The sequence below is a fragment of the Stegodyphus dumicola genome, chromosome 5 (assembly GCF_044657685.1).
Source record: "Stegodyphus dumicola isolate Sdum_Otavi_A_Nest chromosome 5, ASM4465768v1".
Lineage (NCBI taxonomy): Eukaryota > Metazoa > Arthropoda > Arachnida > Araneae > Eresidae > Stegodyphus > Stegodyphus dumicola.
Window position 1 is genome coordinate 120,832,774 of NC_140772.1, and position 26,767 is coordinate 120,859,540.

The following is a 26,767-nucleotide window of genomic DNA, read 5'->3' on the forward strand; positions in this document are numbered from 1 at the left end:
CTTTTTGTCAAAATACTTATGTTAGAAAAATACTGTATAATATATATCTAATGTATATCCTAAGTCACGCTTTCGAGACGTGAAAAACGCAAATTGAATTTCCTCAATTGGCCAAGTAGAACGGGAGATATAGAACTCTCTCTCTCACTTTTTTTGTTTTGTTTTGTTTTTGTTGTTATTGTTGTTGTTCCTCGGGCGTAGTATTTAGGGAGTGTCAAATTGATATAACGAAATGTTAGGGTGAGATGTTTTCAAATTCTGGCAAATAGGAGGGGCTGCGAAATCTTCAGCTGTCCCAGGCTCTGATATGGATGGTGTATATCACATATACGTAACACCAGCAGGAAGCCATTTTTATGCATCACAGTGCTTCAAAATCCGTCTATCAGTCTTTTTTTTATTTCGTCCACTGTTATTCTTTGAAGGCAACATTTTACGGTCTTTCGTGTACGTTGTCATAACGGGTGATGTCGGGCTACTTGCTCACCCAGATTGTTTTGCTGTTTCCATAACCGAGGGTGCAGCTAAATGCGCTCCAATAATCATGCTTTACTGGAAGGTCGGACATTTTGAAAAATATATCGGAAAATGCGACAGGCGCATGCAGCAGGTATGACAATTCTTAAAAGATTGATGCCTTTCTCGCCCACTGCATGGCAGGCGGCCATGCAGTGGGCATGGCTTCTGTGGCAGGCGGCGCGATTGTACTGCAAGTGGGAAAAGCAGCATAGGCGTTTGCAGGTGTTCGTATTATTTTATACCTCATGTGTATATGTTCCCAAAAACCTAGTATCACGAGAGGCTGAATATTGTTGCGAGCTGCAACTGCATGGATATCTCTTTAAATGATCACTCAAGATGAGCAGGAAAACACTGACAATTTATTGTAGCTGATAATAAAACACAATAAAATAAATGTAAGTAATTGAAGGAGAATGCAGATGCAGTGGAACCTCGCTTAACGGGCATAATTTGTTCCCGAATTTTACTTGTAATGCAAAATATTCGTTAAAGCAAGAGTTTTTTCCCCCCCATAGGAATTTATGTAAAATAAGATAATGCGTTCCATGCTGAAATAAATACTCAAACAAATTTATAATAATGTAATTTATTATTTATAATACCTCCTTTTTCGCAAGGAAGGTGTCTAAAGTTGCTTGCTTTCGCCTACTTGTCAAAATTCGGCGTAAATGAGATACAACATTATCTTTAAATAAATTTATAGTGTGCAAAGCTACTACCTTATTAGGATGATGCTTCTCGATGTACGATTCAACAGTTTTCCTTTTTTTTTTTTTTTTTTTTTTCAGTACTTCCCTTATTGCACTGGAAGGTTGTTGCTTTGCTAAGACTGTTGTCTCCTCTTCCCTCTGGAAATCTCCTGCGTAGCTTTTTTCTGTTGTACAGTAGCTAATTTCTGTAGTACAGTAGCTAACTGTGGTACAGAATGTACCACAGTTAGCTCTTCAGTAGTCAGCTCCAGGTTGTGCTCTTCCACTAGCTGATCGATATCGCTGCTGTCCACTTCTAGCCGCATAATCTTGTCAGAGACGTGTTCTCATCGATTACAGGCTCCACAGGCACTTGCTCAAACCTCTCGGAGTAGCATTCGACCACGCTGTCCGGCCAAAGCTTCTTCCATGCAGAAATAAGGGTTTTGTTGGTGACCTGCTCCCACGCCTTGTCGATATCGTTTTGAGGTAGGCGATGGGCGACAATGTGAAAGTGGTCTTTCCAAAACTCTTTGAGAGTGAGAGCTGTTCTTTCAAATACTTCAAAACAACGTTCGAAGAGCGAATTTCAAATGACCTGCCAGTCTATTTGCTGCAGCAAATAATAGGCATAGTATTGGGTGGCAGGAACTGAATCTTGATGAATTTGTAGCCTTCAAGATCATCGTTTAGGCCTGGAGGATATGCAGGAGCGTTATCCAAGCAGGGAGGGGCAAATTCATCTCTAGCAGATATTTTTTAAATGCTGGCCAAACACTTCATTGATCCAATCTGTAAGAAGGCAACCTGTCACTCAAGTCTTGTTTGTTAGACGTCCACATGACATTTAACCTGCTCTTCTGGACTTTATACCTTTCGGAGGCTCTTGATTTTTCTCTTAGTAAACGACACCGGTTTAATTTCCGAATCGGCGTATGCATTTGGAAAAGTAACAGCGTGAGATGGCCTTTGATACACTTATGGCCCGGCAGGATCTTCTCCTCTGCTAATGTAAGTTCGCTTCAGCATCTGTTTCCAAAAAAGACCCGTCTCATCACAATTAAAAACCTGCTGCATCAGATAATCTTCAGAATACATAAACTTCTTGAATATATGCCAATGACGTTCTTGGCTTGCTGCTTCCCAGTGCGTCGCAACCCTGTGGATGCCAGTTCTTCTGTTAAACTCTTTGAACCACCCTGACGTGAATGCTTCTTCTTTTCCGGTAATGATTCTAGCGTCTTATTTTAATGAGGTCGGCAAGAACTAATTTCGCCATCTCACAAATTATGTTTTCGTTATAATGTTGCTATGTATTTCCTTCTCGTTGATCCACATGAGAAGCAATCTTTCAACATGATCGAGAATACTTGGCCGTTACGCAGAAATTCTTATGATATTCTTTGAAACTTCAATCTCCTTAATCTTATCCTTGCTTTTGAAAAGGTGAGAATCATTGCTCTAGAACAATTTTATGCGTGTGCTAGGTAGACAATGTCGTACATCATTCTCGCTTCTCAGTGATATAGCTTTTGATTTCTACAGTGTTTTTTCTTCTTTTCCGCTTGTCTTCTTGTGACATTTTGTTCAGGGACAAACATATAAGCAAGCTTAAATTTTTGCACTAAAATAAATAAATACATAATAATGTTAATTCAGAAGTCAAACAACAAAAATCAGCGTTCTATTTTCAAAATTTTCACAGGACTAGTTTCGATGGTTTTACCGAACCAAGCTGCAAAACCGCAAATGAACAAAATAGGAAATAATGATTAGATAAGCTAAGAAAGCCTGGACAAGAATAAGCAAGTGGCGCCATCTGTTGGTGAAACCAGAACTAAAACATAATTTCTTTAAAGGCCGAAGGCAAAGATGGATTGGAATTAGGATCGTTAACTAGAACAGAAAGATTTTTTGAATGTGAAATGCCTCTAGAAAATCCAGTGTTCCAATGGAAGATGTATTTTGAATAATTTTGGCAGCAGAAAAATTGAAAGTGTGATTTTCGGACCAACAAGGTTGAGCAACAGAAGACTTCTGTGTTTCCTTTTTTCTAACATATGCCTCATGTTGAGAATAGATTAGGTTGTGAAATTAAAAGGTTTAGTGTATCATTAAATTAGCATGCCCAAGCATTTATTTACATAGAAATTAAAATTGTTCCAGAACTGAGTGATTTTACATAGTGTTATCTATGTAAAATCACTCAGTTCTTATCTATACCTTATCAACAGAGCTGTTTTAGAGAATTAATTTTAAAAAGTACTTCGAATTGACTGAAGATTCTGAGGGGGAATTCACAGATAGATTTTTCGAACTTAACTGTGTGGTAAAAATGAAATTGGTTTCAGATCCATTTGAAACCGGTGTTACTGATGCTCCTCATATATTGCAAATGAAAGTAATTGAAGTTCAAAATAATAGAGATGAAATGATTTGCCAAGATTTGTAAATAAAATATCTTCTTATACTGATACCTCAAAAGACTCATTTCGATTTATTCCTTTATGTATTGGCGACACTATTTTAAAAATTGGAAATCTGAAAAACAAAATCAATGTCTCTTCTGATAGATGAACTTATGAAACTCTTCGCTTTGTTGAGCAAGTGTACGGATAGATATTAACGATTTTCGTAAATAGAAACAGTGTTGGGCTTTGCGATGGGAAGTAAATTACTATAAAATAGTAATAAATATACTATAGTAAAAGTAAACCTGTAATATATTTGTATTAGTATATAAATTTACAGTCAATTTCTAGTATTTTTACTTTTATAACGCTATTTTAATGAATCTAAGAAAAGGCCTGTTAGTTTTACTTATTACATTAGTGTTCCCCTTCCTTTGTCTTTACATCAAACAAATGGCAAAAAAATGTATTTAAAAAATATTTTGTTTCTTGAATTTGAATGAATAAAGATGTAAGAATTGAAACTTTTCACGTGTCTAAAAATATTAACGATCAGTACTTTATATTTATATTTATTTGTATTGGAAAAACTTTTATCATCTGATATACATTTTTATAAGATTAGGACTGAAAAACCCAAAATTCAAACTGCGTGCAGGTTATGTTACGCAACCGCATATAAATCGATAAAAATGTAACACCATAGGAATATCATAAAAAATTGTCATTAAATTATGTTTGAAAATAGAAATATACACCGTATATATAAAAAAATGCCATTTTCAGGTAACAGAAATGGAACACATGGGGGGATTAAAAATTGTCCTTATTTCTGCTTTTAAAATATTGCCTATTCTGAAAAAGAGAAGAATCTCATTTTTAAAATAAAATCCCAAAACTTCAACTATTTTACATTTTGTGCTGTCGAAGCAGTGTAAGACGTGACTCCCCCCCTCTTATTTTAAGAGAATACGAGACTCTTTGATCTCGTGTGTATTTTCTGTTTTAGCCAAGGAGGTTAGAATAAAATAATAATGAACAAAATAATGTTTGTATTTGCATATTTTATAGTTTTTATACATGATTTTTTCTTATGGAACTCTACATGTTAAATGAACTTTTTTTTTTTTTTTTTTTGAATAAAATAAAAATGCTTATGATTAGTTTTTTATTTTTGAACAAATCAGCACCAGTCAATCTTTAACAGTGAAATCTTAATGTAAAAGTAGGCAAAGTGCTATTAAAATTCCTAATACATATGTGAAATAAATATCATTTGACTTATATATGTATGAAATAAATGTAAAAACTAGACTGAACTTCCTAGCAAAAATTGAAAGATAAAATGAACTAATCATAGTTTACAAATTGAATTACTCTGAAATGCAGAGGAAAAATATATGTACAAAGGGACTGATTCCCTTAAAATGAGTTAAATGAGAAATGCGTTGTGTAATTACATGCTGTCATTAATGAATGCTAGCAATAAAGGTATTAAAAAGGAGGAAAATAAATAAATAAATACTCAAACCATTAATTGATTATATTTTAGTTATTCTAAATATATACAAGTATAATTCTCAATTTTCCATGTTAGAAATACTACTTACGTTTTGAAAAATATTAAATTGCATGAACAATGATAAAAAATAATATTTAAATTCTGCATTGTTATTTTTAAAACTCCCACAAATTTCACCCCAAATTAAATCATGTTATTAAATATTTACTTGAACAGAAAATAAAATTAAATACATAAAATATGACTTGTAATATAATATGATCACACCTTTAAAATAACGCGTTTTCTTTTCCACGATGAGCTGACCACTCCTCCTTCCCTTGTTTACTTACCGTTTTGCTTTTACAACTCAGTTAATTACGAGTATAATACTCAAACCATTAATTGAAGAAAAATCTGAGAATTATAGATGTTTCTTCGCGCACGTCACACCGAGAAAATACTCAAACTCTTTGCTGACGGCTTTTCAAACGCACATTTCAATTATTCTACTTATTTATGCATGTTAAAAAAACATTCTTTTATATGGAAATGAAATCCGAAATGTAGACATTATTTCAATGTAACCATTCAGTACCTTATAACCCTCTCACGTCTTCACATAAGAAATCAGAAAACACACTCAAAACTTCAAGCAAGCTGACGTTTAACCTCACTTCACATAGTAAGGGAAGCGTTTTCTTGCCCTCACGAGGCGTGGCTTGATTTGCTTCCCCCGGCTTCACTCTCCTCGTATTGCGACAGCAGAGACGCCATCTCCATGTATTCTACCTCTTTGGTTTTAGCAGACGATAAGAAAATTTCAACAGCTGGTGTATACGTTACATCCTTTACGTTGGCAAAAAATTTCGCGCAAGGTGGCGCAAAAGCCCCGCTAGTGAGGTAATTCCATTCGGGACAGTATTTTAGCATCAAAAGTATTCTACAAATTAATTTTTTTAATTAGTCCCAAAAATTAAGATCAGTAACAGAAATTAATTTTATTCTCTTTGGATAATAATGGTATTTCTTTGGATAAGATATAGAATTCTGTGTTTAAATGGTCAAAATTTCAGTTTTTTGAAGTGCTTTATAAATTAAAGATACCAAAGATTTTATTGTATACTGCTCCAAACTGATAAAATTTATTAAATCCGTTGCTAAAACCGGGAGAGTTTTTTAAATGCATGTTCCAGATTGCTGTATTTTGTAATATATTCTTATATAAATTACTGCATTTTCCAACTGCATAATTATTCTTTTGTTTTAGATTGCTACATTTCTTAAATTTATTAAGCTGAAGAGGATTTCAAAGCCATTTCGCTAAATCTCGCATCTTATTTATATATTTATTGATGTAGATTATTACATTTTGTGCTGTTTTTATACACAATGGAAGCTAGGTGATAAAATTGCAAAAGTTTTACTATATTAGGCAAGAAATATTTTAATCTTTGATACTTTGACATACTATTTAATAGTATGCTACTCATTTTCCATAAGGAAATGCCTAGAAACTATAAAATCTGTATATATCGTTCATTAATAGATAATAGTTGGGCTATAATGAAAGTTCTGACCATGAACTAAATTTTAGTTTCAATATTCAGTATGAAAACAGAGCATTGCTGAAATTTAAATAACTTATGCATTTATAGCAGAATAACATATATTATACACTTAACATAAATGCATAAGTATGTAATTAAGTGTAAATTTTTACTTATTTATTTCTTATTTTCATTTTCAGAAAGCTGAAAAAACATGGTTCCTTCTCCCAGCAGAACCAGATCCAGAGGGCCATCCTCTAGTATAGAGTTTGTACGCCCTGATCTTCCCAGTAAATGCAAATGGCATTTGGATGTGAAGGAAGGAAGTTCTGTACATCATCATGAAACTTTGTATGCTAGTTTCATTATTTTTACTTTGCTTTATTCACTTTATAATTCAATTATTGATGACCCTTAGTATGCTAACTTTATTATTATTATTAAAGTGCTTTACTAATTTTGTAATTTAATTATTGAATGTGTACTAATTTAATTAGTATTTGTTGGTTAAAAATGCATTACACTTTTGGCTTATTGATGAGTATAGATATACTAGTACATTATCTTGGGTTATTAATATCTAAAAATCAAAGTATAATTTGTTTATTTCATGATAGTTTAAAGTTGTTAAAACATGATTTTATTCAATACCTTCTGATTATCTGAACTTGTGATTTCAATGAAGATGGAACTGCTATATTTTTGTTGTGTTTAAAGTATATGTGCAGTTATACCCATGTGCATACTATACGCGTAATTGAGTACACATAGATTTACATGTTTTATAAAAACTAAAACATCAGTGGCATAACGGCCCTAATGGGCCAAGGCCTGCAGTGCCTGAAATCTGCTTTCTTGACCGTTGGCCCGAGGTGTGTAAGCATATACCCTGAATAAGTGGCCAGCTTGTTGCAGGACCCTCAGAGTTTAGTTCCCAAGCAAACTTAGTACTCATTTTATCGACCCAAGTGATGGAAATCAAGGGATGAAAGGCTGAGTGGACCTTGTCCAGCCAGAACAACGAACCCTGTACCTGCGGTACAGCTGTGTGATGCGCTAGTCACTGCACCATCCGGCCTCCTTAGATGTTTTATATTTAACCATTATTTCACTGAACAGTACCAGCTGTAAAAATGTCTCATAAAATTTCTCATTTCTTATGAAAGGCTTTATTTTATCATTTATGAATAGAACTAACTGCACCTGTGAGCCATAAAGATAGGAGAGCAGAAGGTTTCACCAATTCACAAAGTTGACAATAAGTTAGTGATATTTCAGAAAGGATGGAATTTTGGCCAAATATCTAGGACAGATAGAATAAAAATTTAGCCTTTTCTTTCCCCTGTTGAAGCAAGAGACCTTAATAATGTAGTTATTCGATAGACTGCTTTTAGCTTGTTTCTTTGATGGCATTACTGAAATATTGTTTTGAAATACAGTCAAATACCGAAAATCCACCAACCTGAAATTTGCCAACTCCTGAAATCCGTGTTGCCTCTCAAAATATATAAACATTCAGTTTATAGGTTCTGGAAACTGCAACATTGAGTATGAAATATCAAAGAAAAAATACTTATCGAATAATAATGAGTCATAACGGAAATACCAAATTATTGATATCGTGATAAAAATTTTTTCCACCTCTAATCTGCATCGAGGCAAAAAAGCAGACGATTCACTCAACTCTTCTTTCAAGTTCACGATTCACATTGCTGTATTTTCTGAGCTTTGTTATTTTACGAGATTATTTGGTGCTGCCTTCTTTTTTTATCCAGATATTTTGTGGATAAATTAAGAATATTTTAAATTTCACCACTTTTTAATACAATTACTGATAAGGAACGCACTCATGATTTTACTGCTTGCAACGTGGAAAAACGTAAACTCGTTGCATTGACGGTAATGCAAAAAGTGCAAATTCTGCAAAAGATGGAAGGGTTAATCTTTGGATTCTGGTAACTCGGCGATCTTTTGGCGAAAATTTGGCGACCAACCCTGCTACAGCAACCTGCTAGTTTACGTTTGGACGCCATTTTGTTTTCACGAAGTAAAGGCATGTTTTTTTTTTCCCCCCTTCAACATTTTTTTCCAACAATCTGCTAACCGAATTATGCTTATGCTAGAACTTTTATGGAACAAAAGTGCTTAATCACGACGAAGATTAGGTGCGAAATTGGGAGAAAGTGCAGAATCGCAAACTGCTTGCCGCGTTTTTAAGAATTGCACATACATGGTATCCATGTACACGTTGACCTATTTTCACTTAAAAAAAAATCCCAGAATTGCACAAAAATGGCATTGCGCACACTCTTGACTTTATCCATGTACACTGCTAAAGTCCTAGCTAGTAACCTTTATCGCCTTACCAAAATGTCGCCAAACTACCTGTTACCTACCATATTCCAAAGATTAGTCGATGAAAGCAGGTGCTATTCCTCGTTTTATAGCAGAATCGTATGGAATTGCGACGCAATTGTGTATGATAGACAGAAAAATAAGGAAAAGCTGTTGAAATTTTACAGCAACAGTGATTCTAACACCGGAATCCGAAACCGGAAATCTTTGAATGAGGCGAAATCGGCAAACTTCGATGCTGTGTACGTATAATAATACAATGAATAATATAATCAATCTGTATATGTAATAATAATTTAACGCATATATTAATTTATTGCAATAATGTATATAATCATTTAATTAAATGCATCTAATATGCCTTATTTATTTTGCACTTTTAGTCTGAATATTATGAATTATCTTTTCCGTCCTGAAATCCGCAAAATCCTAAAGTCCATGCAACCTCTGGTTCCAAGCTCTGCAGATTTCTGGACTTCTACTGTATTAAAATAAATATAAATAACAAGATTACACAAATGAAAATTATTCCATTAATTAATTTAATAACCCATTAAATTTTAATTTCAGCAACTTGGTAATTCAGTAATGATAGCTTCATAAAATAAAAATACAGTAATGTTCATATTTGAATGTGCAATAAAATAATGGGGAAAAGAAATTATTAAAACAGTGGTTGTTAACTTGTTTTGCTCCTTGCATCGCTTTCACCATTGCTGGATTATCTCTCCTTTCTAAAACTCGAAAAGTACATATACCTTTATTTAGATTTAAATCATTTTAAATATTTTAAATGAAACAATAAAGAATAAAGGAAATGTTGATAAGTATCAAAACTTGAGTAAAAATATTTTTTGTAGTAGTTTTCTAAATACGTAACAGCTAAATAAAAGACTGACTGCATTTCCTACCCCTAAAACTGTGAAATCCCCCCATTCCTCCCCTCTTGTTAAGAACCCCTTGATTAAAATAACAACCAATTTTAGTGGCAATTTATTTAATTAAAAAAAATATCTAAAAGCAGTAGATCACATACTGCATCATTGCTGACTTGTGTATGCTTGTCCTTGAAATCAGCTGAGTTTTAATTGAAACCTACACCAAACTTAGGCTGCCTTTTTGTCTAATATTAGTTTCTTTTGCTATTCAGGATTTTCTCAGCATTAAAGTGTAAAAAAATTACAAAAGGAAATTAACCAAAGAACATAAAATTTTAAATATCTAATTTAAATATTAATATATTTTATATCAAAAGCATGCCATGAGTAGGTCAGTAATCTGATTTGTACATTATAAAAGAAATTTAAGTCAACTTGGATGTTTTTTTTTAATTGCATTGCAATGCAGCCTGAAAACTTCCCATAAACTTCTGGTATGTGATGTTTAGATGTTGTGACAGCTATGGTCCATGTTTTTTTTTTTTTTAATTTGTAACTGAACAAAGAAACGAGAGAGGAAAAGAAAGGGAAAAAAAAACAAAAATTTCTGTCTTGAATGCTCCATTCAGATTAAGGGTATAAATGTCATGACTGGTTTAAGCCAAATTTCGTTGCTAGGTAACCAGATCTTGCTACATCACCAAAACTGGTTTAGGGACTTGGCATAAAATTCAAAGTTTCCAACTTTATGACGAGTTGGTCTAAGAGTCGACCAATCGGAGCGAATGCGTGAAACTCGAACGGAAAAACAGAGCGAGCAAACTGTAGACACATCCACGCATGCAAAAATTTAGCTTCTCTAAAGCTGTGTTCGGACGACGGCATAAAGAGCATAGAGGCATAGTCATAAGGCATAAAATACGGGAGTTCCATTCACACCTGCGAGAAGGGGGTGTAAGCTGCGGCCAATGAGAGAAGCTAAATTTGCGCATGCGTGGATGTGCCTATAATTTTCTCACCCTGTTTTCCAGCTCGATTGATTTCCCACGCTCACTCTGCTTGTTTTCATTATTTTGTGTCATGGCTTTTTCAGCTCACCATGAAGTTTTACTGGTTCAACAGAATGCTCTTTTATCTGCCCTTCTTATAAGCCAAGAGGCAATGGAAGAAGGTAAAAAAAGAAAAAGAACGAATGGTCTAGAGGTATTTTTTTGGAAAGACCAATACTTAGTTGGTCTAGAGATATTTTTTTGGAAATACCCTGAATTTTACATGAACGAAATGGCAAATATTTCTGTGCAAACAGTATGAAATATTTCTGCATTGTACTGTAGTACTTTCTATACTATAAACATGCACATGCATATTTATATGTATAAAACCTTCTTCAATTTTTAACGATACTCTAAATATGCCTAATTAAAAAAAAATCTTGAGGATAAATGACAGATAGCCTGTATATACCGTATTTGATGGCATATAAGACACACTGGTATATAAGATGCACCCTTATTTAGACGGCCACCTCACGTTTCGTAAAAGCTAAATAAACAATTATTGAATGTAATTACCTTCACGTATAAGACGCAGGTAACTTTTTTGAGACCAAATTTAAGAAAAAAAGTGCATCTTATATGCCGTCAAATACGGTAATATTTTTCCATTTTGCAGGTGTGAATGCAGTTAAGTGGCAAACAGTACTTACTATGCATTATTTTTTTTTTTTTTTGTTAAATTTTCAATCAAAAGGAACATGTTTTTGTGCTTAGCACTCCTTATTCACTGTCACTGTCGATAACTACAGTAGTTGGCTGCACTACCAGTATCAATTATCACTAGTACTAGTATCTCACAACTGGTCACCATGACCAGCAACCAAATCACAACTAGTACAGTACTATGAAACGTTCACCCAACAACAATGTATTTTATGCTCAATCATTAAATACATTTTGCTGAGTTGCCAGTTTGTTTGTATACATCTATTTCTAATAATTTGCATGTATAAGCCACACTCCTGAATTTTACATGCTTTTTCTGAAAGAAAAAGGGGGTTACACTCGAGAGACTACAGTACATAGTAAACATTAACTTCCAGGAATTTTTGTGGATAATTCTGCAAACTGGTATGTTTACATCATATAATTCAAATTAAACTCTGTTGTGAGATGTCATAGATATAAGTTTCATCCATGTCTGTTGTCAGAAGTAATTACTTTTAATGATTTTTCCTTTGTGGACAGATTAAGACAATTCTTCACTAACTGGCATACATGAATATTAAAGCACCAAAAAGAGTTTAATTTCAACATATGCTGTCATTTCTATTTACAACCAATATCTCAGAAGTACTTTCACATTGACAAATTTAGATACCCGAGTCTTCAAATGTAACAAAATTATAAACATTCATACCTTATCCAGGAATTTCTACCAGAGAAATAGCGTGAATTTAATGATCAAAATTCCATTCAAATGATAGTAATAAAAAGTGGATAATAATAACAAATACTATTCATTAAATTATAGTCCATGTTATGAATTATGTGTGCTATTCAGTTTCATTAAAAGTAAATTCTTTTCCTGAAGAATGTTAATTAAAAAAAACAACAGAACATCAACAGGAGACAAAACTGTCTAGACTGTTGTTTTAAGGATATTTCACTACATTTTTTCCTTCTTGGAATTCATAAGAGCATTTTCTCAAAAGATTAATTTTTTATTACTTAGACAAAGCTTACACCATTGAATTGACTAAGTAAGTGAAAATAATTTTTTCTTTTTTTTTTTAAAGTAATATTTTTACTATAAAAAAAAAAAACAGCAGATTCTTGATATTGATTTGAAGTTTTAGTAAAATTAATTCATGATGTTTGTTTGGAAAGAAGATCAGCATTTGAAGCAAATAGCAGTACAATATTTCCATCTTTTTCAATAAATTTATTCTTAAATACAAAAATAATTAAACAGGAAGAAAATGATAGTAATAATTTATACAAATAGTAATAATATATACTCAGAGATTGTAGTAGTGTAGTAGAGTATTTTAAAGAACAGAATATGGTGTAGCTAATTTAACAGTATGGTGAAAAGAACAGAGCAAAGCTTGTAGCATGGTTCCGTGATGCAAGGATTTTATTTCATATGTACTAGAACTTCTTATTAAGTAATGTTATCAACGTTCATTTAAATGAGATGTGTGACCTTCTGAAATTGTATCATCACTGTGCTGCAGTAGCTTTCATTATTTTTACTTTGGATACAGTATGCTATATTGCAGTGTGTTGCACAGTTAGGCTGAGAAATCTCTTATTATTAAATATCAAAGTATGTATATACCTTGCATTGTGGAAAAGCGGGAATGCCTAGAACATCCAGATTTTGAATATACGGTCCTCCACCCAAACATGTGCATCTTGTAGCCATAATTTTGGGTTTCATGTTTGTTTTATTTATTTATTTCAGATTTTGTGCAAATCTAATGAGTTCTTGATTAACAAACCTCGGAATTAAAAAGCAGTATGTTGCCACTCTGCAAATTTTAATATAATCCTGTTTCAAATTTAATTAGAAAACTTGCCAGTTTAAAAGAAATGAGTTGCCACTCAGCAGCAATATTTGTCATTCAAATTTAATAAAGGTAGCAATTTTATTAAATTTATGTTTAGTAATTTTAAAGAAATGTGTTATCCTGCTCAAAATGAAGTATTTTTATCTTCCACGTGCCATGTTTTTCAAAGTATAAGATATTTAAATCTTATTATTGATTAACAAAAACAGTAAAAGTAGTTCTTTTATCTTTCCTGTGATGAATTTCTGCAGTAGTTGGTCTTATTAAATGCATAACATATTTTTCTTATTCATAGTAACTATTTTAGATAGCTGGTTGCACAGGCAGCTAGTGTTGTAAAAAAATTTTATTAAGTATTAATAAGCCTAAATGTATTCTCCACTGAGAAATTCTGGATTAAATACTTACATTTTTCAGAGTAATACTTCATCAGTTTTGTGTTTTATTAAAAATATTAAATTGTACTTGACAGTTACATGTTATGTTTTGAAACTACTGGATCCATCAAACTAGCTGTGAAGCGTTGTTTTTATATGTATTATATTTCAAGGTAAACATGTTTTGAAAATAGCAAATTTATCAAATTACTTGCAAAGCATTATTTTCCCACATGTTTTATGCTTTTTTTAATAATGTTTTGATGTATCATTTATATTTGGCATTGTTTTCAGGTCAGAAAAACCAAAAATATATCCCAGTGTGTTGTCTGCTATTGGTAACACTCCTTTAATACGCCTTAATAAAATTCCAGCAGAATTTGATCTGAAATGTGAATTGTGTAAGTACTTTTATTTCAATATATGCTGCCATATTTTTTTATCCAAGATGATTTTCAGAGTGATTCATTGGGAAAATATTCTTGTCCAGTGACCAAGGGTTGCTGAAAGTGTGGTAGTTATGGGCTTACTTCATTGTGATCGCAAATGAATATATATATATATATACACACACACACCATATCTTAAATTAATTTTAATCTATACGTTTGACGTAACCTAAAGAATTCCCCTTTTAATTTAAACAGGAATACTTTTCATAATTTATTCTTTGCCAGTGATAAAGTTTTTGCAACTTTCTTAGTTTAAACGCTGAAAATTTGCCGTTTGACTTCCCCCCCCCCTCACTGTGACAGTTATTCATTGGATATGGCTGATGCAGTGGCACAAGTATCATTTAAATACCTCTCATGTTCACAGCTAGATGGTAAAATAATTGTGTTATACTGTATTTCTTAAATGTTATTCCATAAAATCTCTTAGTTTCTGTGAAATGAAAGTAAAAGTGAAAACTTTAAAATTATTACAGATATCTGCAGTAAAAATTTTGGCAAATAAAACTATATTTGGATTAGGTTGTTTTTACTACCCACTTGTGTGCTAAATTAAATTGCTTTTGTAAGTATTATCTGAATTTTGCCTGTTTATACCATGCATACATACCAAAACACATATGTAAATTTTGCAAAACTGCATGCAGGTGACCAGTGTTTGAACTAGACTTTTTGCTGCCTAGTGTGATCTTTGTGCTTTCTTAATTTTGAAACTCATTGCCTCCAAAATTCTAAAATTGTACCATCTCTGAATTCTGTCACCTGGTTTAGCAGCAGGGATTGCACTGGTTTTAGTCTGATTTTGTAGGTGACTGATTTATTAGAGCTTTATAAGATGAAAATACTATGAGCAATGACACATCTGCAACAGCCTTTTATGAAAAGAGGGAAATAGAAGAGGGGATACTGACTTTGGATTCACTTCCTCAATAATTGATTTGTGAACATGAAAACTTAAAACTGAGTTGTTAATAGTTTAATTAGCTAGGAAGGAGGAAGGTAAACCAAAAATTTTTATATCAAATAATGATTTTTAATATTAGTATTAAAATCTAGTAATAAAAGTTATAGCAGAAATACATTTGAAAGATTGCATTTTTAAATATAACTTAGCTTATTTTATTTATATTACCGCTCTATTTTCCAGTAATGTAAGTGGATGGTATTCTATGATATAGCCATCCACTTTTCTTATGCACATTCTGGCAAATTATCAATTCTAACAGCTGCTTTCATTGCACACCATGTAAAATTATTTATTTATCTTTAAATTTTATCAGTACTATCCATTATGTGTATATGTAATAAATGTTAATAATACACATACTTCTGTTAATCATACACATTGCTGACATTTATGTTATTAGTGGAATTCCTGAAATACCTAGTTTGTATAAGTTCACCAGCAGCCAAATGCTAAAATAGCTGCTCACTGCATTGAAATCTGGGCAAAATGAGATTACATGGGAGATTTTGTGGTTTTTCCAAATATGTAAAGTGAATACAAGCTAGTTTCCTCTAACAAGTATTCCACAAAGGCATTTTTCCCTATATGTTCATAAATAAATTGGTCCTTCTAACATGTACGTATGTTATGCATACTAATTTTTTGTGTGAGTAAATAAATTACACAATACCTATATCATAAATCCATGAAATCTTCAAAATATTTAGCATATTCCAATGGTTGTGCATTTTATTATTAAAAAAATTCAATTTCACCATTTTTATAGATCTTTTGCTTTTTTAAAAGTTTGTTTGCAAAATAGATATATTGCAATTATTAAGAAAATGTTAAAATAATTATTTGTAATTTTTTATCACTGTGTATTATTAGGAGATATTTTCTGTATACCTTAATCTGAATCTAAACTTTTGTTCACAGAAGCTAAACTTTCTATTAATCAAAACTTCAATTCAGATTCTGTGAATAAAAACTGCAGTTATACAGTGCATTAATTTTTTGAATTAAGAATGTTTCTAAAAGAAAAAGATAGATATATGTAAGCAATTCAGACATGTATTAAGTTTTTTAAAATATCCTTTTTTACATATTAGTTTTTAATAAATTGTATTTTCAAAATTGAAACTTTTTGATTTTGCTGAATCAATTTAATTTTTAGCTCTGATGAATTAAAGAGCTTTCTTATTAAAATGGAACTTAATTATTGCTGCTTGTTATAGTTCTCAAAATAATTATTAATAAGAAAAAATATGGTCAAATGCTTGCAATAATTGTATGAAAATATAACCAGATGTCACATATTAAATTAATAAAAAAGAAAGATTAATTGTAACTCAGTAATTCTTGAACATAGTGTTACTTTTTTTCCAGAGCAGCGACGAAATTGGTCTTTGGTTTCCTTTTTCAACCCTTAAAGTGTAATGAATTAGTATCACTAAAAAATAATAAAATGTTACAAACATATAAAATCATAAAATTTGAAATGCCTTTTTCTTTCTCTTAACATGGAACTTCTGAATATTTTTATTTACCTTAAAGTTCTCTTAAAATATATTATGTTAATCTGGAAACACCTTAAGGGTTGAAAGGTGCAATATCCCTTTATCTCTTCTCTGCAGGCATTCCCTTGAGATGAAGGTAATTTTTTAAGTTTTCTGAATGCAAAGACATAATTTCTTCTAACTAATTAATGTTTTGACTGTTATTTGAATGTTTAATGCATTTTTGAATGCTTAATGAAATTTAAATGTTTAGACATTTTCTATTTGATATTAAATATACTAATATTAATTGGATATTTTTAATATTTGTCACAAATTTGCTTTTTTGTATCTTAAGAAAAATTTACATTAAATAGCTGTTATTTTTGATAGTTTATTAATGCTTTTTGCATGTTTTGTACATGTACTCAAATATATGTGTATTCATTGGAAAAAATTTATATTTACTTAACCCATACATATTTTACTTATCATACCTGTTGGATAATGTAAACTCAAAATAAAGTACATTACACATAATGTAAACTCAAAATAGAATATTTAACATAGTTTTATTCAAGAATAAAATAGTCCCCCCTTTTTTTAAAGTCATTCAAGTAATTTGAGTGTGTTACTTTTGAGATTAGTACAGACTAGAACCATATTAAAAGTTGCAGCTGTTGGAGCTTTTGTATTTAGATTACTGGCAGCATGAATTTTATGATAACTGTGTATTTCATGTGAAAGCATTGTACAGATTTAAAGCTACAGTTGTTCTATTTCTATAATTGGATTAGTGAATATAATTGATTTGTACTTCAAAAATTCATGAGGCATTATTTATCAAATTGTATGTTTCCCCCCCCCATTGTTGAATATGAAAACTGAGGTATTATTAGTGTATCTTGGGATTTACTTTGATTATTTATTGAAATCACAGCAATAAAGTGCTACTATTTCAAACTAATACTAATGCAAATCTTATACCCCCACCCCAAAAAATATTTAAAGTATTCCACTAGCAAAATTTTTTAAGAGTTTCATTATTGAAATGTAAGTTTACTTACAAGCAGGTGTGAGGTATATTATTTTTGTTGCATGTCTATTTGTCTAACAAATAGATTACAAATATACTTTCTTGTTGCAGTGTAGGTTTAATATAAAGAGAAAGTGGAAGAAAATAATCAACTAGTTGCTTTCAGGAAACTCAAATTGGGTACTTTTCCGTTTTGCCAGCGCAAGCGATAAAGTCGCCAATAATGGTACAACCGATGCCAAACGGAATATTCTCGCTGGTAACCTTTTACGCCTCATTTTCAAAACAAGTCGCAGCTTTTTCTTATCAGATTGATTGTTTCTTTCAATACTGGTATATAATTACACAGAATTTTTATCAGATAGTTCAGTTTTATGTCTAAGGCCATTTTCGGTAATTAAGTCAATTAGAATACAATCACAGCGCTTACCCGAAGCCGAAAATATAGAAAAGGTAAAGTCAAGGGTTAAATTCATCCATTCTAATGAGAATGCATTAGCGAAGTAAAGCACTGCAGTTTTACATAATTTCTGAGTAAGCTATTCGTACGAATTGAAATATTTCTTGCATTTAAACTTGTGTTCCACATTAAGATTTAACTTGAAATTAATGTAGATGATTACTGAGAGCATTAGATTTTTGTAGAGTAGTTTACGTGAGATGAGATCGCTTGGGGTCATGTGATATGAACCAGCGAATCAGGATGTTGAACCATGTAACATAGTAAATTCTTAAATTAATGTCTTTTTACAAATTTATTGCCTTTATTTATTGGCCTTTTTATAAAATTTTAAGCGATATTAAAATGTTTATGCCTTCAAAAAAAGAATTCTTAGAACTGACATTTTTAAAATATTTTTTATGTGTATACTGTATGTTGTCCCAATAAAGTCTGCTTGGCGAGATTTGCGCCGGCGAAACGGAAAAGTACCTCAAATTGTTATAGAAATGCTGAACTGCTATGTTTAGGTTTTCTGTTGCAACACCTGTAAATAAAAAAAATTAAATGCCAGTTGAGGTCTTCTTTTTGCGTGTATTTGAATGGATTCACTTTTTAGTAGATTTCCACTCAAAGGAAAATACAGGGTGCATCTAACGAAACATCATCTAAGTTTAAAAATTAATCAAAAAAGGAAAAGGCATAGTAAATGACCTTAAAAATGTAGTACATAAGTATACAGTTTGTTTTCGTTGGTTTTAGGTAAATAGTCATTCAAATGGTACTGGTTTAGATAAGTGTTACTCATATGGTAGCTATCATTTGAGATACAAATTTGTAATTAATTTCTGAAGTTTCCCGTCACCCAGAGAAAGATTTTTGATTTTATTGCTGAAATTTCTTTGCTTCTTCTGACATCATATGCCTTGCCATTTTCATTTGCTTGGCTTATACTGGGTTGCCATGTAATTCCATTATATTGGATGGTCATATATTCATCTGATTCTCTTTTGTGACATTTTTAGGGAAGTTGGAAGGGTGAAGGCATTCAGAAGGTAAAGCTTGCAAGTTACTTTTGGTTACCAAGAACATTAATGAACCTAAGGTTGCTACAGTTAAAAATATTGTAGTGATAACTTTGAAAATCTATGGTATATCAAATACCAGTGTGCTCTGAAAAGAGATTACCATCTGAGCAATGTTAGCTTTAAAAATATGTAAAAACAAGCTATATTCCATGCACTTTCAGATTATGAAATTAAATTTTGAATAGCATTTCACAAGCTTTTTTTAGTTTAAGCTTGAGTGATCAGTTTTAATCTTGTATTAATAAAAAATGACCTAGCTTGTATTGCATGTACGTAATGTATTGATTTGTTGTGTCTATGCTGTATATCTTAGGATAGTTCTTAAATATGTATATTGAAAATATAATATATGCAGATTATTGAAAGCATAAGTTAAAATCGTTTTGAATTCTTTTTCAAGTGGCAAAATGTGAATTTTTTAATGCTGGAGGAAGTGTTAAAGACCGAATTGGATTACGAATGGTAGAAGAAGCAGAAAGGCAAGGTATAATCAAACCTGGCTACACTTTAATTGAGCCTACTTCTGGCAATACTGGTATGTATTATTTTGTTTTGTTTATTGTGTTTTAGTTGATTGTGAAAAGTTTAACAGTCTTGAAATACAAAGCTTGCAATTTAAGAAAATATTTTTAAATGTTTTTTCTAGGTATTGGCTTAGCCTTAGCAGCTGCAGTAAAAGGCTATAAGTGTACTATAGTAATGCCTGAAAAAATGAGCACAGAAAAGGTCAATATCCTTCGTGCACTTGGTGCAGAGATAGTACGAACTCCTACAAATGCTCGCTTTGATGCTCCAGAATCTCATATAAGCGTTGCACAGAAAGTTAATTGTCAGATACCAAATAGTGTCATTCTTGATCAGGTATATTAAATATTTTCAGTAGCTAATACTAGTTCATATCCTGCTTAGCTAAACTTTGTGTAGTCAAAAACCTGACTCAAATATAAACATGTAGCTGTACCACCAGACAGAAATCTAAAGCTGTGAACAGACGGAAAATTTTATGCTTAAGGACTGCTTCCATTAATATTTTTTTTTTTATTCTGTGCAATTTAAGCAGGAAATTCTTTATATTTCAGACATTATTGGGATTATTTTTAATTTATGCTTACATTTTTTTAATAAATGTGATTTGGAAGTATAACATAAGATTGTATATGTATTATTTAACTAGTTTAGTTTTAATTTTAATTATATTTTTTTGCTTAATAGAGTGTCATTATTTATTTCTATCTTGGGCCTTTGAAAATAGCTTCCATAGATTAAATGAAATAGCCCTCTAGTTCGTCTGTAGCATAGCTGCTTTAAAGGGAATTTGAGAATTTTTTTTCATTTCTTGGAATTAAATAACTAATTCAGCTAAGCTGCATTTTAGAGTCGTTTTTTATTTAACTATCTTTTACTGTTTCTGAATCCTATAAAATAAGTATTTGAAATCTTGTATTTTGTTTTTTTAAATTGTGATTATTTGAAATGTTAAAAAAATTATATTCATTGGAGAGAAAGGATGATCACATTGGTTTTGTGGACATTCTGCATGAATTTCATAATGAATTGATATGTAAATTGGTGAGGAGGATTGATAGTCACTAATTAACCAATTGAACTTTTTAATGTTTTAAAGGCAGCTGCTGCAAGCTACATGCTTCTGCTCTTCTTTTTAGCATTTCAGCAGTAATAGCTGTGCGAGTTTTGTGGTAATGTAGCTTTGTGGAACCATTTACACATCTTAAAACAGGAACACATCTTAAAAATAAATCCAAAGGGAGAAATCTAATAATATATGATATACTGATATAAGAGGCTAGTTGTGAAAATTGGATCAAAAGATACACAGCAATAACTTTACTTAAATGCTTAAGAAGAAATGATAATCATTTAACCATTTTTATTATATACTGAAACTGAGATCTCCTTTCTCATATAATGTATGGGCATAAAGAGGGCCGTAAACTCTGAAACAAAATTAGAAATGATGTATGGGCATGATATTGTAAATAATATATTATGCTCTTATAAAATCAGATCAGACATTTTTAGCCTAAAGGAGCATTAGCCCAGAAGAGCTATTAATCTTGAAACGGCATTTTGCATTGATTCGCTATAAATGGTGTATCACTTTTTAAATTGTAGCCACCAAATATTATCGCCCTGTATTATATTTAAAGAAATTAAATAATGAAGAATCTGTATGAATGTATGTATGTTTCTCACACTGTAAAAAAATAGTGGTACCTAGAGCCCTCAAATTTTGAATAACCTGAATTTGAATTAGTTTTATTATCTACTTCGTATTTTGTAAAACTTTAACAAATTTCTTATTAACAAACCCAATGATTTCAAAGTGAGCAATGGCAACACTCTATGGGAATAAAAACATTTTTATCTCCAGCGTGTGAGACTTTGTATCAGAAATTCTCAAGTTATGCTGTTTTTAAATATTTTTTTATATTGCTGTTGAATTGAAATTTATGCAGTTTAGTGTACAGAACATGATATTTAATAAATAAAGCTAACACACAAAATGTTTAAAAAGAAAAAAACTTTTGGCTGTAATATAAAATAAGAAATCTTTCAGATTTTTTTTTTATTTCATTTTATTTGAAATTTTAATCCTTAACCATGAGATCACGTGATCCATTAGACTGAAATAAATAGCAATTTACTGAATTTATCTTTTGAAATCTTTTCTATACTAATTATTTTAAACTGTAAATCCTTTTATTAATTATCATTGTAGAAATAATTTTAAAATTTGTAAATTTTACCTGTTGCTTGAATGTGTGTTATGTTATTACAGTATCGCAATCCTGGAAATCCTCTAGCTCATTATGATACAACTGCTGAGGAAATTCTTACTCAGTGCGACAATAAAATTGATATGATTGTTATGGGTGCAGGAACTGGTGGAACTATAACTGGTGTTGGCCGTAAGATTAAAGAAAGATGCCCGAACTGCAAGGTAAATATGGATAATGTTTTCCTTATAACAAACAGTAAGAGAAACCCTTTTTACAGTACCTCATTTTATTGCAGATTCAATGTTGAATTAAATTCTCAGATTTGTATTCCTTTCTTATAGTGTAAATCCAAAAATATTATTAAACAATGTAATTTCTCATTAATGCTGTGTAAATCATGTTTAAGGCTATGAGCATACTTAGTTCTTTCTTTAAAATATTCAGAATTTTTTTTTTTGATAGGTTGTTGGTGTTGATCCTTATGGTTCTATATTAGCAGAACCTGAAATTTTGAATAAAACTGATAAAACTTCTTATGAAGTGGAAGGAATAGGATATGATTTTGTACCAACAGTTCTTGACCGCTCAGTTAGTAATGTTTAAAATTATTATTTTGTTTCATTTCTAATTTTGCATTTTTATGAGACTTTTGTTGTATTAGTTATATTATGATGTTAAATTTTATTTCAGATGTTATGGATATGGTAATTACTATTTTTAAATTTTAATTTACTGAAATTAATTACATTAATGATGTTAAATTTTATTTCAGATGTTATAGATATGATAATTACTGTTGTTAAATTTTAATTTACTGAAATAAATTTTTATATTAAACATGAACTTTTAAGTTTTCCTTCTAATTATTCTGCAGTAAAATAATATTTTTTTAATAACCAGATTGTTGACAGATGGATAAAAACAGATGACAAAGAGTCTTTTCAAATGGCTCGGATGTTAATTAAAAAGGAAGGACTGCTATGTGGTATGTTGTTTTAAAATAATTTTGCAGGTTGCAATTCAGGCATATTATAATGTGAGATTGTGTATCTAGTGATCAAATGTTATATATCTTTCCTCTTTGTATTTGTGTCACTTATTGCCGAGTATCTTTAGAGATTCAGTATAACATCGTTAACGTCTTTGACCCAAGATCAGTTTTGTTAAGTCTAAAGTATGTTTAGTAACACATTTTTTCATATATCCTTTTTTTGGCTTCACTTTGATGTTAAAATATATTAAAAAAATTTATATTTAAAGATAGAATTCTTATTTATTAAAAATTTTTATGATGTGAATTTCCTCATAGTAAAATAGTAGTATGTTAATTTGAAAAAGAATGATTCTTAAAGATGATTCTTATGTTCTATATCCTTTTTCAATATTTTCTAAAAGATGATTCTTATATCCTTTTACAAAAGATATTCTTATTGATATTTTATTAATCTGCAGGATTTATGAGTATATTTTGTTAAAAAAATTTAGCTTTTTAAAAATATTTTTTCTGTTTTGGATTGGCTGCTTTTGCAACTATTTAATATTAGTTACCTGAGTTAGCTCTGTTGTGAAAATATGAAAGATGAAGCTAATTGAAACAGATAAGTGCATATGATTTAACAAAGTATAAATTTACTATCAAAAATTGGAAGTATATTATGTTTAGTTATCTTCCCTTCGCATCTTGTTTTTAAAGTTTATTGTAACTAGAACATTATTTTTAAACATGCTAATTTTATGAGTAGCATGCAATTTAAAACGATCATTTTTATAACTCTGCAGGAGGTAGCAGTGGAAGTGCATTAAGTGCAGCCTTAAAAGTAGCTAAAGAATTAAAAGAAGGTCAAAGATGTGTTGTTATACTTCCTGATGGTGTGCGCAATTATATGACAAAGTTCCTCACCGATAGTTGGTTATCTGAAAGAGATTTTATTGACATTCATTCTGAGATGAGTGCTAAACACTGGTAAGTTCTTTTAATTTTTGAGTAATTACAGTAAAACCTCTCGTGATGACTACCATCCTTCAAAGTTAAACACTTCTGAAAGTAATTAATATTTCAAAGAATATTATTTTAAAATAAATGAATTTAACATCACCAATAATAGAGTTTTCTGAAGAGACTAACTATGTAGAAGACTAAATATGTTTCAAACTATGAGTGGGAATAGTCTTAGAGGGGTTCTACTATATGTGAATCAAAATTAAAATTTTTAAAACTGATTTTTTTAAAATTTACTGATTTTCTGAATTTTTCTTTTTCTTTTCCTTAAGCAATGCAGGTTTATTCTTCTGTTATATATGATTCCAAGATTTTTACTGTGTTTCATTCTTTGATTATTTGCTTTCATCTGGTTTCTTTCAAACAATTAGTTTTTTTGCTGCCATTTAACATTCATAATTTTTCATGTGTTGTAACTTTGCTTGACTAGATTTATAACAGATAAAAATAAAATGGCTGGGTAAAGAGTTGGTATATGCAGTTTGCATCAATTTTATCTTTCTCATGATGACAGCAATCATGTCCCATTTATCCTTGCTCACTAGTGAATGAAAGAGCTCTATAATATCTGCATTCTAATGATAAATTACCAGTACAACATTGGACACTTACTATTTCATGCATTAAGGTACTCATGCTTATTCCATGTGCATGCACAGTTTGTTGACTCTGTAAGACGAACAATGTTGATGACTGATCAGCTGATAATCATCTTGATAAAATATAAATTAACTGGATTTAGAATTTAGAACCTATAATTTTGCCTATGATAGTCTCTTCTCTTACAATTAAAATAATCCATTTTAGATATTATTGATTTAATTAGTTGTTCAGATCCAGTTTTAAAAAAAGAGGAAAAATGAAAGACAAAGCTTTTTAATCAGCAAGCAGATTTAATGTCAGAATCGTGCGGTATAGATAAACACAAAAGGCTCCAGATTGAAAAATTAGGGTCCTGACTGCAGTTATTTTTTTTTTAATATCATATGAAACGATTTTATAAATGTGAATATGGTGTAACTTGTAGGTGAGTCTGTTTGGAGAAAATATTATTTTTCTTTTGAGGAAAAGTTAAATCATGCATTTGATAGCAATGATTTTAACTGCTTCCATTCAAGTATTTTTGAAAAAAATTCCAAAAAATCATCACTTTTTAAAATTTTATTATTAAATAAAAGGAAACGAAACGAAACAAAATATGTAAGTTTTAAGTTACCGTATTTGACGGCATTTAAGACGCATCCTTATTTAGACGGCCACACACAAGGGAAAAAAGTTTCAATAGCGTGGTTTCTTTTAGTTCTCATGTTTCGTAAAAGCCAAATAAACAATTATTGAATGCAATTACCTTCACGTATAAGACTGTGTCCTTCACGTATAAGACGCAGGTAACTTTTTTGAGACCAAATTTAGGAAAAAAAATGCGTCTTATATGCCGTTAAATACAGTAATTTTTAATTTTTTACAAGTGTAAAAGAATTTAGTTTTAATATTAGTTTACTATCCTGAGTTATCTTAGGCAAATGGAGAAAAGTTAAATATTAGTCTTTGTATGATAGTTTTTGAAACAAGGGACAACACGAAGTGATACCTGACATTCTGTACATTGGTATCTGGTCTCTTTTTCTCACTGTATTAATTACTTCTGGAATCTCTTTTACGGAAACATAGAGAACACTGTCTCATTGGATTTGATTTTTTTTTTTCAGTAGCAGGAATAACATCTGGAAAATGTGCACCTCATTCACAATCTGAAAAATCACCGCTTTCGCTATCTTGCATCATATCCATTACTTTAATTTTTTTCAACACAACTATCCTTTTTTTTTATACATTACTAATCCACAAGCTGACGGATACTATACAATAGGGAAAATACGTGACCAGTTCCGCCAAAAGAATCGCGAAACCGATGAAACTTGGCAAACTGCCAATCAAAGCTGAATATTTCCTCCAGGCAGAGTAAAACCATGATAAAACAAATCATACTGACAAATTCTGCTGCACCCGAGTTTTCTAGGGATAATAATTAACTGCAATATATACGAGCGCAAGATAACTTAGGATAATCAGGCAAGCGGTTAAACAGCACGAATTTGGCATTTTTATTTCCAGCCAAAAAAAAAAAAAAAAAAAAAAAAAAAAGCTTGAATAATGTCATGTGAACTAAATTCAGGAGTGCTTTTCTGATTGTACACCAAATAGAGTTTTCTGTAGGAGAAAAGAGAAAAAAGAATACATTTTCTGAAAATTTAATGTTTTTTTTTTTAGATATATTTTTCAGTAAAATTTTTAAAATAAGGTCTGCAACATAATTAACAAAATTTCTGATGTATATTATGTGATATAATTCATTTTTTCCGTATATATATATATATATGTGTGTGTGTGTGTGTGTGTGTGTATAATTTTCAATGAAAATATTTCATGAAGCCTTCTATTTTGTGTCGTAAAGGTATGCTTTCTTATTGTTGATAAAAGAGAAAAAAATAGTGTATTCAGTAATGTTGATGTTTGTTAAGTTAACTGAAAACTGTATTTAATCTTTTGAAGGTAAGTATAATAATTTGAAAAGATGGAATTTTAATATGCTATTGTTCCCAGAATTCCATTAGAAAATAATAAACTGAGAACATTATGTAACTGACAATTTCAATTGAGCACATGGTTTAGAACATTGTAAAGGTTGAGGGCATGATTACAGTGGTAAGGC

The 26,767-nt window shown here is 30.8% G+C and overlaps 1 protein-coding gene across 5 annotated transcripts in view; it reads left to right on the forward strand.

Annotated features, from left to right (window-relative positions):
- The window catches only part of Cbs (Cystathionine beta-synthase), a 68,994-nt gene that overhangs the window by 19,696 nt on the left and 22,531 nt on the right, over window positions 1-26,767 (forward strand). For 2 of the 5 annotated variants that reach the window (XM_035369984.2, XM_085816997.1), the window contains 8 exons: window positions 6,874-7,024; window positions 14,149-14,255; window positions 19,715-19,849; window positions 19,961-20,175; window positions 22,115-22,276; window positions 22,518-22,643; window positions 22,956-23,040; window positions 23,835-24,018. In XM_035369984.2, coding sequence (XP_035225875.1) covers window positions 6,888-7,024; window positions 14,149-14,255; window positions 19,715-19,849; window positions 19,961-20,175; window positions 22,115-22,276; window positions 22,518-22,643; window positions 22,956-23,040; window positions 23,835-24,018 — 1,151 coding nt within the window. In that variant the 5' untranslated portion in view covers window positions 6,874-6,887. Of the gene's footprint in view, window positions 1-5,881; window positions 6,027-6,873; window positions 7,025-14,148; window positions 14,256-16,641; window positions 16,909-19,714; window positions 19,850-19,960; window positions 20,176-22,114; window positions 22,277-22,517; window positions 22,644-22,955; window positions 23,041-23,834; window positions 24,019-26,767 lie in introns of those variants that run through there. The other 3 variants (XM_035369983.2, XM_035369986.2, XM_085816998.1) reach the window with 3 other exon arrangements.